The sequence below is a fragment of the Nicotiana tomentosiformis genome, chromosome 6, assembly GCF_000390325.3.
Source record: "Nicotiana tomentosiformis chromosome 6, ASM39032v3, whole genome shotgun sequence".
Classification (NCBI taxonomy): Eukaryota; Viridiplantae; Streptophyta; class Magnoliopsida; order Solanales; family Solanaceae; genus Nicotiana; species Nicotiana tomentosiformis.
Genome location: NC_090817.1, coordinates 102,967,946 through 102,985,973, shown reverse-complemented (window position 1 = coordinate 102,985,973; position 18,028 = coordinate 102,967,946). Strand labels below are relative to the sequence as shown.

The window sequence follows — 18,028 nt, the reverse complement described above, 5'->3', positions numbered from 1 at the left end:
CCACATCCTGGGTATGAATTTCTTGGTCCTTGTTCTACTTTACCGTTTATTCTTTCCTCTTGTTTGACTAATATGCAGGTGAATTCCACATTGGCGATGCTGCAAAAGAGGAAGAAGACTATTGGGTGGACTTTAGCAAATATTCGGGGGATAAGACCCGCCTTTTGCTTGCATAAGATCAACTTGGAGGATGGGGACAAACAATCTATTGAGCATCAAATGAGACCTAATGAGGCTATGCAAGAAGTTGTCAAGATGGGGATTATCAAGTGGTTGGATGCCGAGGTTGTCTACCCCATCTCTGATAGTTCGTGGACTTCTTCGGTTCAATGTGTCCCAAAGAATGGGAGCATGATGGTGGTCACCAATGATAAAAATGAATTGATTCCTACTAGAACGGTGACCGGTTGTAAGGTGTGTATGGACTATCGCAAACTCAACAAAGTCACAAGGAAGGATCACTTTCCACTTCCTTTCTTAGATCAAAGGCTCGATAGATTGGCCGACCGTGCTTTCTATTGCTTTCTTGATGGGTACTCGGGCTACAACCAAATTCTCATTGCTCCGAAAGATCAAGAGAAAACAACCTTTACATGTCCCTATGGCATTTTTGCTTTCAAGAGGATGCCATTTGGTTTGTGTAATGCACCGACGACTTTTCAAAGGTGTATGATGCATATTTTCATGGCCATGGTGGAGGACTACCTTGAAGTTTTCATGGATGACTTCTTGGTGGTTGGAGATTTTTTTGATGATTGTCTTGCAAATTTGGATAAAGTGTTGGCTAGATGTGAAGAAACAAATTCGATGCTCAATTGGGAGAAATGCCATTTCATGGTCGAGGAAGGTATTGTCCTTGGCCTCAAAATCTCAAGGAATGGAATTGAAGTTGACAAGGCAAAGATTGAGGTGATTTCTAATCTTCCACCCTCAACTTCGGTGAAGGGTGTGCGGTGTTTCTTAGGCCAATCGGGACCGACGCTTCATCAAAGACTTCTCTAAGTTGGTGAACCCGTTGTGTAAGCTTCTTGAGAAGGATGCTAAGTTTAATTTCAATGATGATTGCATGAGAGCTTTTGAATTGTTGAAGCTCAAGTCGACAACTACTCCCATCATCACCGCTCCAAATTGGAGTGTGCCTTTTGAACTCATGTGTGATGCAAGTGACATAGTAGTTGGGGCTATTTTAGGGAAATGCATTAACAAAAATTTTCATCTGGTCTACTATGCTAGTAAGACCATTAATAATCCCAATTCAACAATACCGTTACGAAGAAAGAGCTCCTTGCTATTGTGTTTGTAATTGAGAAGTTTCGCCCGTACTTGATGGGTGCAAAAGTCATTGTCCACACGGATCATATGTCCCTTCGTTATCTTATGAGTAAAATGGACTCCAAAGCTTGGTTGATGATATGGGCGCTCTTGTTACAAGAATTTGATATTGACATCCAAGATAGGAAAGGTAGTGAAAACCAAGTGGCAGACCACATTGGAGGAGGAGGGGAGGCCGCATGATGGCCTTGAAATCAATGACTCCTTCACCGATGAGCAACTCTTGGCTATTTCGATGAAAGAGGTGCCATGGTTCGCAGATCTAGCAAATTTTATTATGTGTGAAATCATTCCGGATGAGTTCTCTTCAAACCAAAGGAAGAAGCTCAAACAGGACTATCAAGATTATTACTGGGATGAACCATATCAATTCCGGATTTGTACGGATGGGGTGATTAGAAGATACGTACCGGAAGAATAGCAAGGTGAAATTCTTGAGGCTTGTCATTCTTCGCCATATGGTTGTCATCATGGTGGAGCAAGAACGACGGCCAAAGTGATTAGTTGCTATTGGCCTACTCTTTACAAAGATGTTAGTGAGTTAGTGAAAAGATATGATGAATGTCAATGGCCCGGTGGAATCTCAAAGAAAAATGAAATGCATCTCATAACTATTTTTTAGATTGATATTTTCGATTTGTGGGGTATTGACTTCATGGGCCCTTTTGTGAGTTCTGTGGAAATACCTACATTTTGGTCGCGGAGAATTATGTGTCTAAATGGGTTGAGGCTGTTAATTTACCCATCAGTGAGGCAAGAAGTGTGGTCGCTTTCTTAAAGAAGAATATTTTCGCAAGGTTTGCTCCACGTGCAATTATAAGCGATGGGGGGTCACATTTTTACAACAAGGCTTTCGACACTTTACTTAGCAAGTATGGTGTTACTCACAAAGTCACGACGCCCTATCACCCACAAGCTAGTGGGCAAGTGGAAGTCTCCAACCGGGAGATAAAGAGTATCTTGTCCAAAATAGTGAATACTAATCGGACGAATTGGTCCAAAAAGCTTGATGATGCATTATGGGCTTATCGGATGGCTTTCAAAACACCTATCGAAATGTCGCCATACCGGTTGGTGTTCAGAAAAGCTTGTCATCTTCCAGTGGAACTAGAGCACAAGGCCATGTAGGCTCTAATGAATTTGAATCTTGATTGGGATGTAGTCGCTAAATTGAGGGTTGCACATTTGAATGTATTGGATGAGTTCCGGTACCATGCTTATGCGAGTTCGTCCTTGTACAAAGAAAAAATGAAATATCTTCATGGAAAATATATTTGGAACAAAGAGTTCAAGGTCGGCAATCTTGTATTGTTGTTTAACTCAAGGTTGAGGATGTTTTCCGGGTAGCTAAAATCCAAGTGGAGTTGTCCTTTTAAAATTGTGCGCATAACACCTTTTGGTGCATTAGACTTGAAGAACAAAAACAATGAAGTATTCAAAATGGTCACCGGGTGAAGCACTACTTGGGTAAGGTTGGAGATAGCCATGTTCTGGAGGTCATTCATTTCACTTGAGGGTATTCTGCATCGTTCCACGACATTAAATCAGGCGCTTCTTGGGAGGCAACCCATGTTCTAACTTAATTTGAATTATGCTATAGGAGTGAGTGTGACTTACAAGAATTGTGGACAAAAATATGGCTAACTGTTCAAGAGAGTGCGGACCACACTTTATTTGTGTGGACCGTATATTTTTATGTGCCATAGCAGATGAGCATTGTGGCCGCATATTTCTCTTGCAGACCGCACATTTGAAACATCAAAAATACCAACTCTCTGAAGTTTAAGCTTGTAAGTATGGAGGGCGATCTACGACTGCACGCGAAATCTGAGGTCGCACCTGAAAATGTGTGGAACACAGATTGGTTTCTATGAATGATCGCCCAGGTTAAAGAGTGCGGACCGCACATGAAAATGTGCGGCCACACTTGTCTCTGATCCCTTCTCCTTTTGAATGGTATAAATAGAACATATGGCTTATTTTACTCTTTTTCCACTTGAGCAAACACTGTAGCCCTGCTAAGTTTTCTTGGAGATTTCAATTGTCCACACACACAATCACCTAGATTACTCACTCAATGCATTCACCCTATCTGGTATGCTTCAATTTCATATTAATTTTTAAGTTAGTTTAATTTGTAGATTTTTAGTTCTTTTTAGGCCATCTGTTATTAGAGTCCCATTGTGTGTTCATGTGGGGTAGATCTGAACTAGGTTAACTTGATACATTCTCTACAAGGACTAGGTTAATAAAATTTCATGTTTTTATAATGTTTCCATGCCTATTTGTGCGAGAAATTGAAAAATCTTAGAATACAAAAATTGTCTGTTTGTAATTTTTTTAATTCTGCGGCCGCATTTGAATTGTGCGGTCCCCAGAAATGTATTTTTTGACACTTATGTGAGACAAGAATCTGCGGCCGCAGATCAAATTGTATGGACCGCAGATTTCCTCTTGCGGCCGCAAATTAGGCTTTTCTCTGTCATCAGAGAGTCTTCACTTTTGGGACACCAAGGTGCGATCGCAAGTCAAATTATACGGACCGCAGAAATCTTCCAGATTGGCAATTTCTCTATTATTAGAGAGATCACATTTTTGGGACTCAGAAGTACGACCGCAATATCAAATGTGCGGACCGCAGGTCAAATTGTGCGTACCACATATCCCTTATCCTGTAGGCATGACTCAACTGTACAACCCCAATGTGTCCTATGGTTTCTTCTTTACCTACATGTCTCCTGTATATGTTTGAATAATGAATTGCAACTAACAATCTCCTTTGCTTGCTACAGATAATGGTTCGATCAAGAGGCCAAGGAGACACTTCAAAGGGGAGGGTGAATCTTCTCGGGGTCGAGGCAAAAGTGTCTTTCCCCATGGCCAACCTAAGACAATAAGAAAGAAATCAACAGACGACAGAGGGAGAGGTGCAGAACTCTTCGAGTCTAGCTCTTACGTCCCGTATAGGGAGGTGTCAGAGGGCAACTCCACCTCTATTCAGGAGGAGCATATGGCCACACAATCGAGGCTGCAAGGAACATACCAGCTCAAAGACAAGCCATCTTTATCTTATAGCACCTCTAAAGGGTTAGAGAGTGCTAGCTAGGCTTCTGAGCCATCAACTGCACCAGTCCCTGAGGCACATGTTATACATGACATCTACGATGATGGAAGAGGGGAGGATGCTACAGCTACAGAACTTGAGCGATCAAAGAAGAAAGAGGTTCGGGAGGAGCGTTTTGTTACCCTGGCCACCTTCACTAGTTTCCGTATGTGGTGGCCAGTGAGGTCGCTAACTCTTGAGTGACAGTTTCTGTTGAAGGACTTTGAGAAATATAACCAAGTTATATTGAGACAGTTCAGGGCACGAAAAGGGTAGATGTGGCTCACCGAGAGGGTAGAGGATGCCAAAGAATACCTCGTCCCTGAATGCTATGCCAATGTGGCTCATATAAAGAAAGGGACGAAGTTGACCAAAGTATGTAATCTCAAGGTGGGGTTTGATCAGCATACACTAAATGTGTATTTGGGCTTTGAGGATGCCCAGCCGAAGGAATATTTGGAGAAGCGCGCACTGAAGGATGAAGTCCGACCTTGGTTGGCTGAGATTGTAGTACCACCAGGGCCACCACCACCATGGATTAGTGTTGGGGTTCCCATCCACCGGAATACTCTGGGTTTTGAGGCAAAAGGGTGGAAAACCTTTGCCTGCACCAGACTAGATCCGAGCCAGAATGAGACTCACCCTTCTATCCCTCGGGCAGTGCTTGTGGCTTCCATCATGGCCGGTTACACAATCAATGCGGGTGTCGTGATGCCGACCAAAATTCCAGTGATTGCATGGCAGGACAACTCCGCCTACCCTTATCCCAACACCATCACAGAGTATCTTACTGATGCAAACGTAGAGCTGAGAGATTTTGACACAAAAATGAAGGCAAAGAAGCCCTTCGATCGGTATTCACTAATGGATGCGAGAAACCCAAAAAAGAAAGCCTAGCCTTCTACCACCACAGGCCAGTCAGATGAGCCAATAGTGGCAGCTTCTGAGGTAGCTGATCTTCCATCCACCTCTGTCGAGCCTTCTACCAGCGCCACTGCTATTCATCTACCATCATATTCAGCTCCTACCACATCCCCTAGAGTTGCTCTAAAGCCAGTACACGTGCCCACAGTTCCCCTATCTGCTCTGCGAGTCTCCCAGACATTGGCGATTCTCAACAACGGGATGCAGACAACTACTTCTAAGCTGTCTGACTTGTCTAGTACTGTTGCATCATAGTCCACTTCTCAGGAACCACATGTTCCTTCTGACATTGATGAGACACTGAAGAAGATTTTGGATAACCAGAAGACGATAAAGGATACCTTGTCATAACACGGATCAATGATTGAGGAGCTTGGAAAGGAAGTAAAGAAGATGAGGAAGTCCCAGGTCAACAAGAAATCAGTAGTCAAGCTCCGGCGGGAGGTGACTAAACTTGCTACAGCTGGAGATCTTCCTTTTAATATGTTGCTTGATCCGCACCAGTCTGCCCTAGATCTTTCAGCACCATCTGCACCGGTAGCACCAGCTGGCCAGTGTGACGAGCCACAGTGCGTGCGATGTTCAACAACCCAGCCACGCCTTGATTTGATGATGATGAGATTCAGTTGGCTGATCCTGAGGGAGATGACATTGCTAGGGACACTAAGAAGGATCCATATGGAGTTTTCTTCAACCTCTCCTCTTTTACTCTTATTTTGCTAAGCATTGGGGACAATGCTTACTTTTATTCAGGGGGTGGAGTTTATTTGACACATTGGTATACTTTGATACAATTGGTCTGTAATAATTTGACGATACTCTTTCTTTTCTTATTTGTATTTATCTAGCTTCTCTCTCTTCTCTTATGTATATTTATCTCTCTTTAATAGTTTTTGCTTATTAGCTTCTCTATTTTTCCCATATTAGCTCTTGTTTTGTTAAGTAGCTTCTTTTTATGCTTTAGTATATAATAAGCCTTTGGTTTTCTTAACGCCACTATTCTTTCCAAAGGTAGTTGTGTGAACCGAGTGACTCGTCCCGATGATGGATAGCGTGACAACCTTCTTAAGGGAATGAGTTAGTTTTTGTATTTAGGTAATAATAGTAGTAGTAATGAATAAAAAGACCTAATCACATCATTCTTGAAGAGTTAATCATGTTGCAATTGGTACCAACACACTTAACTGCGTGCTTATGGTTAGAGATAAGGTTTTTGAAAGCAATAGCTTTAGTTAGTAACTTTGTGACTCTTGAGTTGACTTTAGTAATCATCGAGTGGTTTAATTGGACCATGGTGATCTATAAAACTTGAATGTGGTTGTTGTAGGCTCTCGAATCTATCCTCTTTTACAGTCTAGTTGCGTGAGGGGTGAGATGAATTGTTTCTAGTCCAAGTATCCATGCGAAGGGTCTAGAACTTGCCTCGAATGTGTTTCAAGGCAAAATCCTATGTTTTGCTTGGTTTGAGAAGTGATTGTAGGCTTTCCTTGGCCCGTTTGATATTTCTATTGTCAACCAATGTCGTTATCCCTAGTAAAACTCTTTGAGCCTCTAGTCTTTCTTATTTGATAACCATGTTATAAGCCTTTACCCGTATTGTCGTGACCCTCTTTTGGCACCCGGACTTTCTTTAACACAACTGTGAAACAAGTGGCTTAAAACATAAGTTTGGGGGAGAGATGAGGAATTTGAAAAAGGTATAAAGGCATAAGAAGAGAAAAGAAATGATCTCTATGAAAAGAGAAGGCAAGAAAAAAAAAAGAACAAAAAAGAAAAAAAAATGCAAAACGTGAATAAGTGGAAGGGTTGGATTCAAAAAGAGGTAATGATCCCTAGCATGAGCAATCAAAAAGGGAGAAAAAGAATTAAATGAACAAGAAAGAGTGATGTTAAGTCTCTCTAATCCACAATGAAAAGAAAATGCCTCTAAGAATTGGCAATTGTGAGCCGAGAAATGAAAGTGTGGAGTGCTTAAGGAAAGGTGGAACTACTTACGCATATGGTGTTCTACCCTAATCCAAAAGCCTTTATTACAACCTGAAAGAAGTCCTACTTGATTTCAAACCAAGTGAGCTTACATTAGTAGTGATCTACATGAGGGGCAAGCCTATGGTACTTTAAGTCATACTTGTGACATTCTTTTGTGAGAGACGAGTGAACCTTTCATGAATCTTAAGATTGAGTGCTAATTTCTGAAGTGAGCTTGGCAAATGGAAAGTAGAGGAGGAAGAGTTTGGAGTCCACCATGACCTCTATGAAGAGAAAGCCTATATGTGCATGAATATTTGACTTGTCACCTTATTGATACTGCATGAGTAGTATGGTTAATTGTTGATCCCAACTGATGTGTGAATGGCTCACCTTTGACTTGCTGAAATGACCCTTAATTCTAGGAGGTGGGAACTAATTTATTTGCTTGAGGACAAGCAAAGACTTAAGTTTGGGGGAGTTGATAAGTGGGGATTTTGACAACTTATTAGCACCTTTTTGCTTTTATTTTAGTCCGAAAGTATTGATTTAGATTCCCGAAACTAATGAAAGTGTGAAAATTGCAGGAATGTTGGAAGTTTGGTCTCCCATGATGAATTCAGACTCAAAAGGAGTGTTCTAAATCACAAGACAAGAAAGGGCACAAAACTAAAGAAGTGCGATCCGCAGAAGGATTTCTACGATCGCAGAAGAAAGTGCGGACCGCAGAATTCCATCCACGGCCGCAGATCAAGTGAAAGAGCCCAACAGGAATTTGGCCAATATGCGGCCGCAGAAAAAAGTCTGCACTAACAGATGATTCAAAGTTCAGAGAGTGTGCAAAAGACCAAGTCCTTAAGCCTTGTTGAAGTGCGGACCGCACAAGAATTATGCGGCAGTAGAAGATACTTAGCAGTCACAATCCAGAATTGTGCGGTTACAGAATCCAAGATCTTGCAACTGAAGAAATCTGCGGACAGCACAAGGAATTGTGCGGCCGCAGAATCTCCCAAGGAGCATTTTTGTTAGCTAATTTTAGGCCACTATAAATAGACGAGTTTCATATTTTTAGGTTAAGTTTTAACGTTTGAGCTGCTATAGCCGTTAAATTATGCATTTTAGGAAGTTTGTGACTATTTTAGTGTTTAAACATTATATTTTGTCATTTTAATCTTAGATTATGAGTTTAATTAGCATTTCTTCTTTGTTTTCGTCAATTCTAACTTTGGGTAGCTAGATTCTTACTAGGGTTGTGACCCAACCCTAGTGTGTAAACCGTATGGGTATTTAATTTAGTGCTTGTTTATAATTAGGTGTTGATTATTTTGCTTAGTTTATGCTTCAAATTTAGAATTAATGGTTGCAAAGATTGATTCATTCCTTTTTGACTTAGTTTCTTCTTGAGTAAGAGGTACCTAGTCTAGGATAACTTGGCTAACAAAGAATTGGGCTTATTGAGGATTTGATTAGCCTAATTAAAGGGTTCAAACTGGAGATAGTAAGAAACCGACTTTGGACTTGAGAAAGCCAAGTTGGGAAAAATCAAAGGGCTCATATCAACAATTTTGTTTGATACCCATTTGGACTTGAGAAAGCTAAATTAGGCAAAATCACTCTTTGACCGAGAGGTATTGAGTGGGTAACGTAGAGTTGAGAGCTATAATACACCCCAATCAACAAAATAAGTGTTAACGTATTTAACCCATTAGGCGAATACCTAGGTTACGGTCACATCCCTATGCTTTTTAACTATTTGGAAAAATACCAAAAACAATCATTTGCTTCTAGTTTCTTTTCTTAGCATATAGTTTCTAGAGTAAAATTAGAATTAGAAATCAAAACCTTTTGTGGACGTGCAATTTTGTTATTACTTTAGCATTCTTCCAAGTGTATACTCCTAACACCCCTAGTAACTCCCTATGGAAATCGACTCTGACTCTTGTTGGGTACTATTCTTCCAACGATCGTTTCCACTCACTATTGAGTGCGGATTGCACATGGACCAATGACGCATCCTGTTTTCTTGAATTTTACTTCATATCCCGAATCACATAGCTGACTTATGCTCAAAAGATTGTAGTTGAGTCCATCTACACGATATACCTCTGTAATATCACAATTATTGCCGAATTGAACTATAGCGGTACCAACTATCTTTCCTTTTAAATCATCACCAAATTTTAAATTTTTACCATTTATTTTTGTGACTTCTTTGAACAGATTTTTGTCAGCCATCATGTGATTGGAACATGCACTATCTAAATACCATTTTTCTTTTGCAGCTCTTTCTATGGTGTTACTGCAAAATAGAATTGTCATCTTCTTTTAGGTACCTAAGCTTGCTTGGGTCCTTGTTAGTTAGTTCTACTGGAATCAGGATTGTTTTTGGGTTTCCAAATCCATCCTGAAATATTAGATTTTTGAAATCGACAAAAAGAATATTTGTGTCCAACTGTGTTACAGTAATGACACATAGGGGTTGATCCAGTTTTTGATCTACCACTTTTGTTAGTACTTGTGGACTCAGTTCTAACCAGTCCTTTTCCAGTTGACTTGTAAGTTGCCTGGTTAGAATTGACTGAGCTATGACGGGTGGATTTGCGCATGCCATTAAGTTGCATTAGCAATTCCTTAACTTCATCTTAAAGTATGTCTCTTTCAATTTCACAGACTTCAAGCTTAAGCTCCCAGTCTTTCTTTTGCCTATTGAGTCTCCTTAGTTCATTCAAAACAATTTGAGACTCTTTTAGGGTAAGGTCAAGAATATCCTGCAATTCATCACATCTATCACAGTTATAGGATCTTACTCCGCTTGTTTCACCTCGTTCCATGAGTATCATGCAATTCATTACATCTATCGTCTGATGTATCTTCATCAGTCCAACAACCGGAGTATTTGTTGATGTCGTTTTCCAGGATGGTCATGAAGCAAAGATTTGTTATTTCTTCGTGTTCTGAACTATCTTCATCACTCCACCTTCCGAAGGATTTATTTTTGCTGAAGCCTTTGGAGACTTTTCTTTTAAGTTCCAGGCATTCATCTTGAACATGCACATACTTTCCAGTCTCATAACACTTCCCATCATTCTTGTCTTGTTCATTGTATTGCTTGGTTCGCCTAGATGGCATCATTCCCCTTCTTGTGTTTCTATACCTTCTCATTAAATCATCCATGTTTGTTGATACCATGGAAATTTCTTCTTCAAGAGCTTCTGGATCTCCATCAATATCATTCTCAGGTCCTTTAGTTGTAGATTTGAAGAGAACTGTTTTCTTCTTTTCTTCCTGACTTGTTTTCTTGATATGGGTTTTCTCGAAAGCTATAAAATATCCTCGTAGTTTATCATATGAAAGTTTGTTTCGATCTTGAGATTCGAGTGCAACTACTTTCGTCTGCCAACTGGTAGGTAAACTTCTTAGGATTTTTCGAACTTGATCACCACTTGAGTAGGGTTTACCAAAAGCTTTCAGATTTCTAATGATTTTGCTGAATCTTGCGAACATTTCCTCAATGGATTCTCCTTTCATTTGGAAAAGCTCATAATCATGAACCAACATGTTTATCCGAGTTTCATTCACTTTGCTGGTTCCTTCATAGGTGACTTCCAGTTTGTCCCACATTTCTTTAGACGTATCACATCTTGAAATCTTCTCATACTTTTCTCCACTTATAGCGTTATACAACAGATTTCGTGCCTTAGCATTATCCTGAATGACCGTCACTTGTTCGTCTGTGTATTCATCTATATCTTCAAAATCAGTGGGTGGTTGAGTTGCCGCTGGTAGTGGATAGTTTCCCTTTTTGATAACGCGCCATACTTTCATATCATAAGATTTTGCATAAATTTCCATTCGTACTTTCCAGTGAGAAAAGTGTTGTCCGTAGAAATATGATGGCCTGACTTGTGACGCTCCTTCTTGAAAGAGTGCTCCAACAGTTATTTGATTTGACATAATATTTTCTCACAAGCTGTTAAGTAAAAAGTGTGAGACCAGCTCTGATACAAATTAATTGAAAGTGCATAGGGGTTGTAATTTTTCTTTTCTTTTTCGAGGTAGTCCACTAATTTGCATTCTAGTCGATTGGACTTATCACACAAAATGTAAAAGATAAATTGCATAAGATAAATGACACAATATGTTTTTATACTGGTTCAAACTCAGAGTGAATCCTACGTCCAGTCCCCTTGGGTTGCAAGGGTGATCTCTTTCAAATATGAAGAAGCTTAGTACAGATGAGTTGATGTTGTTATACCCCCAACAACTTTTGTCACTTTGTTCTTCTCTCTCTAATTGATACAATGCCTCACCAGTGTTCTTTTTTCTCTCTCTTCTCTTCTTTGTTACACAAGAAATCTAAAGCAGACTACAGTGTTTTGTTTGAAGTAGAACAAAGAAATTGAAGTTGGTTTGATCAAAGTATGTATTTTCAAGGCTAGTGCAGTAGGTATTTATACTTCCCGAGGCCTTCAAGTCTTGTACGTCTTTTTGAGAAATTGAAAACCCAAGGGAGTTGTATTCAGAGGGAATCTTAAATTGATTCTTTCCAAGATTGATTCTTCTGCTGACTTGCCTTGACTCGTAGGATTGAATTATTTCTTCCTTAAATGAGAGAATATTCTCGTTGCCAAATCCTTTGATTGATGCTTCGATTGACATCTTTATGTGGGAGAATCTTTAGCGGATGATTTTGTGCCCTTGGTCTTCTTTGATTGAGATCTTTCCTATAATATACCTTTTAATTGATTTTGCCAGCTCACTTGATTGATTCCGCTTCTCTTTCCTTTTTTCGTTTGATTCATTTTTGCCTCCATATGCCTCCATTTTATTGCTCAGAATCTACAATAAGCGCTCATAACATGTAAATTTATATTCTATCTTATATAACACTTCTATTACTTTTTTTTGTACAGTTGAATTAGTTTAAGGTGTCATACTTGTTCTCCTTGGAAAGCTTGTTAACCTAGAATGTTGGTAGTCCTCTTCACTAGCTCGTCATCATTTCTTAGGCATAAGATGATCATAACTGGAGGAGTCCAGAACCCATTTGTGGTTCTTTTGGACAAGTGTGATGAAAATGTGTGTTTAAAAAAAGAGTGATATTTTTATATATAGCGCTCTTTTAAAGAGCGCTATGCTTTAATGGAGTTTTGGCCGTTAAAGTATAACGCACTTTAAAAGAGCGATATATATATAACGCTCTTTTAAACCATGCTATATACATAGCGCGGTATATAACCGTGCTATACCTGTTTTGTGAACTCACTAATAAGTCTCATGCGTTTAACTGACATAACAATAATTCAAATGGGTATAGAGCTCTTTAAAAGAGCGTTATACCTAAAACAATTCAGCCCACCGAGCTAGGCATTGCCTTATTTAAAGGCGTTAGGATTTTACAAAAATCCATTCAAAAATATTCCTAACTCTCGTTCAAATTTTTCTTCTTGTTAAATTCTAAAGCATTTTTTCATAATGCCTGAAGAGCGAAAAGTAAGGGTTTCATTATATTGGAGGGGTGAGGTTGTGGTGGCGAATAACTCTGTGAGCTATAGTTTATCTCCACAGTGTCATGTTAAGTTGCCACTTACAATGGAGTACGATAGATTGGTATCGTTGTTATGTAATAAAGTGAGTGTGAGGAAACGTTCGGTGAACCTTAAAGTAACCGAAAGATATCCGTATTCCGTCACTCCGCAAGGGGTTTCTTGTTACGCTGAGTTTAACATCGACAATGATGAAACTTTGAGAGATTTTTTGAGGACTCCGGATGAATACCGGGAATTTCTTATAAAAAATGTTGAAAATGTACGTCAAGGTCAAAGACGTTCGCAATAATAAGGTTGCGCATAGTAGGGATAACCCTCAGTCATCGGGTGGTTATTCTGTAGCAGTTTTTTCCAGACATGTTCCGGATGAAAGAGTTTGTCCTGATTTAAACTTATCACCACGGGCGAATGAGGAGCGAGATAATAATTTCTCTCCTGCGTTACATAATCTACAAGACGAGTGGTAAACTTCAATTTTCCTTAGTGTTACGATGTATATTTTTGTTGTATTGAATTTGTATTAACACTCATATATTGTACATGGGGTACCAGCCATATATGACTTTTACAAGTTATGAACCCACGCCCAGTTGGAATATGCATAGTTCTGGTGTGTTGGATCATGGTGGTCCATCCGGGAGTCATCACCAACGGGATAATGTCCATCAAGGAATGTCAACACGTTACGACTTGTAAGTGAAGTGATACAACTATATGGAAAGTATTTATTAATTTTAGTAGCTTATTATTTTGTTGTTTGTGCAGTGAAAACGAGCAAGTTAAACCACCCGTCCTCACTCAATTGCCCGAAGACAACATATTAAATCGGGATCTGGCAGATGCACAGAGTGAGGAAGAGAACAGTGATTATGACAACAATGCCGATGATTCCGAAGACGACACACCCTTCCCTCGTGAGGATGGTGATGAGGAGGAAGAGAATAAAGGACCTGATTTGATGAGGGAGTATGCTCCACCCCCCGTTAGACCAAGAGTGTACGAGTCCCAAGTGCCGTTTCATTCAAGGAAGATTCCCTACCTTGATAACTTGCCAAGTATGCCGGATGTGGATGCTATCACAAGGGATTTTGATGAAATTCGGACAGCAATGTGGGATGATTCTAGACCAAAGGTGCTGGGAAAGGACATGTTTTTTCCTGATAAAGTGCGCCTAAGCAGGGCGGCGAATATGTACAGCGTAAAAGAGTGTCGTGAGATGACGATATGGGAGTCAAGTCCGGATGTATACAAGGTTGTTTGTCACAGATGGTTTACGGGTTATCATTAGACGCTGCGTGCGAGCAAGAAGAACACAGGTCTATGGAAAGTGGGTAAATATATTCCCACCCACAGATGTAAAATGGACACATTCAATGGGAATCACTACAACTTGGATATTGACTTGATTTCTCTTGTCCTTATTCCACACCTTGAAGCGTCCATAAGGTATAAAATCAAAGAGTGCATTACATCAGTCCACCAGGAATATGGTCATACCATTATCAAAAGAAAGGCATTTCTCGGGCGCAAATGTGCGTTTGAAATTGTTTATGGTAACAAGGATAAGTCATTCGCAGCTCTACCTAAATACATGGCCGCACTGCAACACTTTAACCCCGGGACGGTTGTTGAATGGAAGCTTGAGCGTAGTCCGGAAAAACCAGAATATATATTCAATTACGTGTTCTGGGCATTTAAACTAGCAATTGATGGTTTTCCGCATTGCCGGCGGGTAATATCCATAGACGACACTCATGTCTATGGAAAGTATGATATCAAGCTATTGATAGCCGTTGCAGTAGATGCTAATGGAAAAATATCTCCTCTAGCTTTTGCTATTTGTGCCAATGAAAGCCAAGAGACGTGGACGCTATTTTTGAACCATTTGAAAGAGCACGTTGTCAAACAGTGTTCGGGCATTTTTCTAATATCTGATCGGTATGGTGATATCTTAAGTTCTGTAGAGAACTTGCCTGCATGGCAAGAACCTTATGCCTACCACCGTTACTGTGTGAGGCACTTTAAGGCCAATTTCTAGAAGGCACATCCCAACAAGGATCTGCATGATTTGATGTGGATAGCAGCAACAGACCACCAAGAGCATAAATTGGGGAGGCACATGGAATATATTAGGCAGGAAGACGAGAGAGCCTATCATTGGTTGATGCGACATGAGCTTCACAAGTGGATTTTGCATGCGGATGGTGGAAGAATATGGGGAATTCTAACTACAAACGTGTCAGATTCTTTCAATGGGTTATTGAAGTCGGCAAGAGGATTGCCTGTCACTGCCATGGTGCGGATGTCGTTCAAGCAGATGGAGAAGAGGTTTGTTGAAAGGGCTGAAGCTGCAACGTCATTGATGGAAAGGGGTGTTGAATTTATGCCACTGCCGATGAAGAGATTTGAGAAATGCAAGCGGCGAGCACATTGGCATTCATTTTTGCAGTATGATCACGACAAAAATATTTTTGAAGTTCGCACCTCTATCCATCAAAACCGGGGGAATAATGTACATACCATAAATGAATCTAGAAGGTTTTTCTCTTATGGGAAATAGTCCATCTACCACATGCCGTGCTCACATGCCATCAGGTGCTTTCAACATACAAGTTTAGGGCCAACCAACTACGTTGATAAACAATATAGTGTTATTGCTTACTTAAACACCTATAGTGGGCAGTTGCACCCAGTGGCTGCTGAGCATTATTGGCCGCCGGAACCATTTAAAATGGTGTGTAACAAGGACTATTTGCGTCGAATACAGGTGTAGAAGAGAACGTGTATACGGAACCAAATGGATGTTAGCGATACCGTTTATGAGCACAAATGTGGTATATGCTTGCAAACAGGACACGACCGTCGAAAATGTCCTTCGGCTGGTTTGGGTGGCAGTGGTAATCAAGCTCGTGGTGGGCGTTCTTCTAATGTGCCTAACTATCAATGAGTTTATGTTGTAATAAATAAATATTTTGTTTATGTTGCAAGATGTATCAAATAAAATTATGTTTCCATTATTGTTAAATATTATTGATATTTAACATTTTTCAGTTGAGGAAATTAATGCATTTCTCCCTCACGTTCATGTAATCAAAAATAGTATTGGATTAAAAAATGGAAAAATATGTGAATATATTTGATAAATATAGTTGATAAATATAGTTCAAAAATAGTTGAGTTAAAGGTAGATTTCTGATAAATATGTGAATACATATAGCGCGGTTAAATACTACGTTATGTGCATATATATAGCGCGATTAAATACTACGTTATGTGAATATATATATCGCGATTAAATACTACGTTATGTGTATTGTCTTGTCAAAGTGAAAAGCTGCCCGTCTGAGAAAAAGTTATTTTGTATCTGTAATCATCTTTAACACGCAAAGCATAGCGCAGTTAAATACTACGTTATGTGAATATATATAGCGCGGTTAAATACTACGTTATGTGTGTTGCCTTGCCTATAAATAACAGGCGCATTCTAGTTATTTTTTGCGCTTAACAATAACCAATATATATATATATCGTGGTTAAATACTACGTTATGTGTATTGTCTTGTCGAACTGAAAAGCTGCCCGTCTGAGAAAAAACTGTTTTGTAGCCGTAATCATATTTAACACGCAAAGCATAGCGCGGTTAAATACTACGTTATGTGAATATATATAGCGCGGTTAAATACTACGTTATGTGTGTTGCCTTGCCTATAAATAACAGGCACATTCTAGTTATTTTCTGCGCTTAACAATAACCAATAGCAAAACTTTCCATAAAAGCAAGATTTTTTTAACGCTTTAACAAATGTCTGAACGCCTTTATGTACCAAGGTGCCAGTGTGGCAAAAAATGTTTGATGAATAACTGTTAGGATGATGGTGAAGTTGGACGCCGCTACTGGATGTGTGTGGACAAGTTTTATAGGGTTCCCAACGAACCTTTTTGCAATTTTGAGGTATGGATTGATGAACCCTGTAAAGAGGAATTCTACATGAAAAAGAATATAAACGAGAAATTGCAGAGTTGAAGGTGAAACTAAAAGAGGCAGAATTAGAAAAAAATAAGATGGAAGAGAAATTTAAGTGGTTGGAGTAGAGAATATGGGCGACAGTGACTAAACAATGACATGTATGTGTTGAGTGTACTACTTTATCTTTATGTTTTCTGTGTCATGTATTTTCATTAGTTGTACTGAATTTAAATTATATTAAGTTGTTATGTTTTGTGTTTGTGTTGTAGTATTAAAATAAAGAAGGAACGGGGAAATAAAAACATAATGCGCATATTATGTAAACATAAAAAATTATTGTTATTATTTACATAAAATACAAAAAAACGAAATTAATGTGTCCCACAGCCTATGTGCTTCAATGCAGCCGCTGGCCTGAGGCGCATCCCATCCCGCCCGGCTATGCTATCAGGATGATCCTCATCTCGGCACCTCTTTATAGTAGGATGCACTGCAGCATGATCATCAGTGGTGCTGGCATGATCGGTAGAAGGGGTCATCGGTCCAGTAGAAACCTACAGAAGAATAAGTCAGCTTAGTATAGGAAAGTATATATTAAGTAACAACAATTTAAATTGTCTTACCATAGTCTCGTCGGGCTCATGAATATAATCATCCATCACAACCATGTCAGCATCGCACAAATGGGCCTATGTGACGGGTGGGGATGAAACCTTAATAAGAAAATTAATAAGGTTATGGAAAATAAATGAGTAAAGAAAAAACAAGTTTAAATTTAATACTAATAAATCCATACCTGCGCCTGTGATGATGAGCCATAACTCAGCCGGCGCCCACTATCCAAATCTCGGGTCGGCCATCCTCAGCAGCGGTCGATGACCCTAGGAAGTATGCTTCCCAATCCTCTCCGGTAAGGTCCGTGCCCGCGATCAATAACGGACCTGATGGGGTCACCTGCGAAGTCCCTGGAGTGAGCTACATCCCAAGGCTGTATGACGACATGCTGGTGGGATACTCATCCTACTCATGTAGGTCACCCGGCAGATTAGCACCAATATCATCAACAGGGGCCTTAACGCCCCCTTGCTGGGGACCACCTCCTCGCCGCCCACCACGACCCCGTGCGGCAGCCCTGCCTCATAGGGCACCCCTACCTCGTGGGCCACCCCTCCCTCGTGCGACACC

At 40.0% G+C, this 18,028-nt stretch overlaps 2 protein-coding genes across 2 annotated transcripts; one reads left to right on the top strand and one right to left on the bottom strand.

The window, feature by feature from the left end:
* Nucleotides 1-10,144: 10,144 nt before the first annotated feature.
* LOC138894512 (uncharacterized) lies at nucleotides 10,145-11,179 on the bottom strand. The gene has a single exon (XM_070179214.1). The coding sequence runs from the start codon at nucleotides 11,177-11,179 to the stop codon at nucleotides 10,145-10,147; it is 1,035 nt and encodes a 344-aa protein (XP_070035315.1).
* Nucleotides 11,180-14,236: 3,057 nt separating this feature from the next.
* LOC138894511 (uncharacterized) lies at nucleotides 14,237-14,914 on the top strand. Its single transcript, XM_070179213.1, has one exon. The coding sequence runs from the start codon at nucleotides 14,237-14,239 to the stop codon at nucleotides 14,912-14,914; it is 678 nt and encodes a 225-aa protein (XP_070035314.1).
* The last annotated feature ends 3,114 nt before the right edge of the window (nucleotides 14,915-18,028 follow it).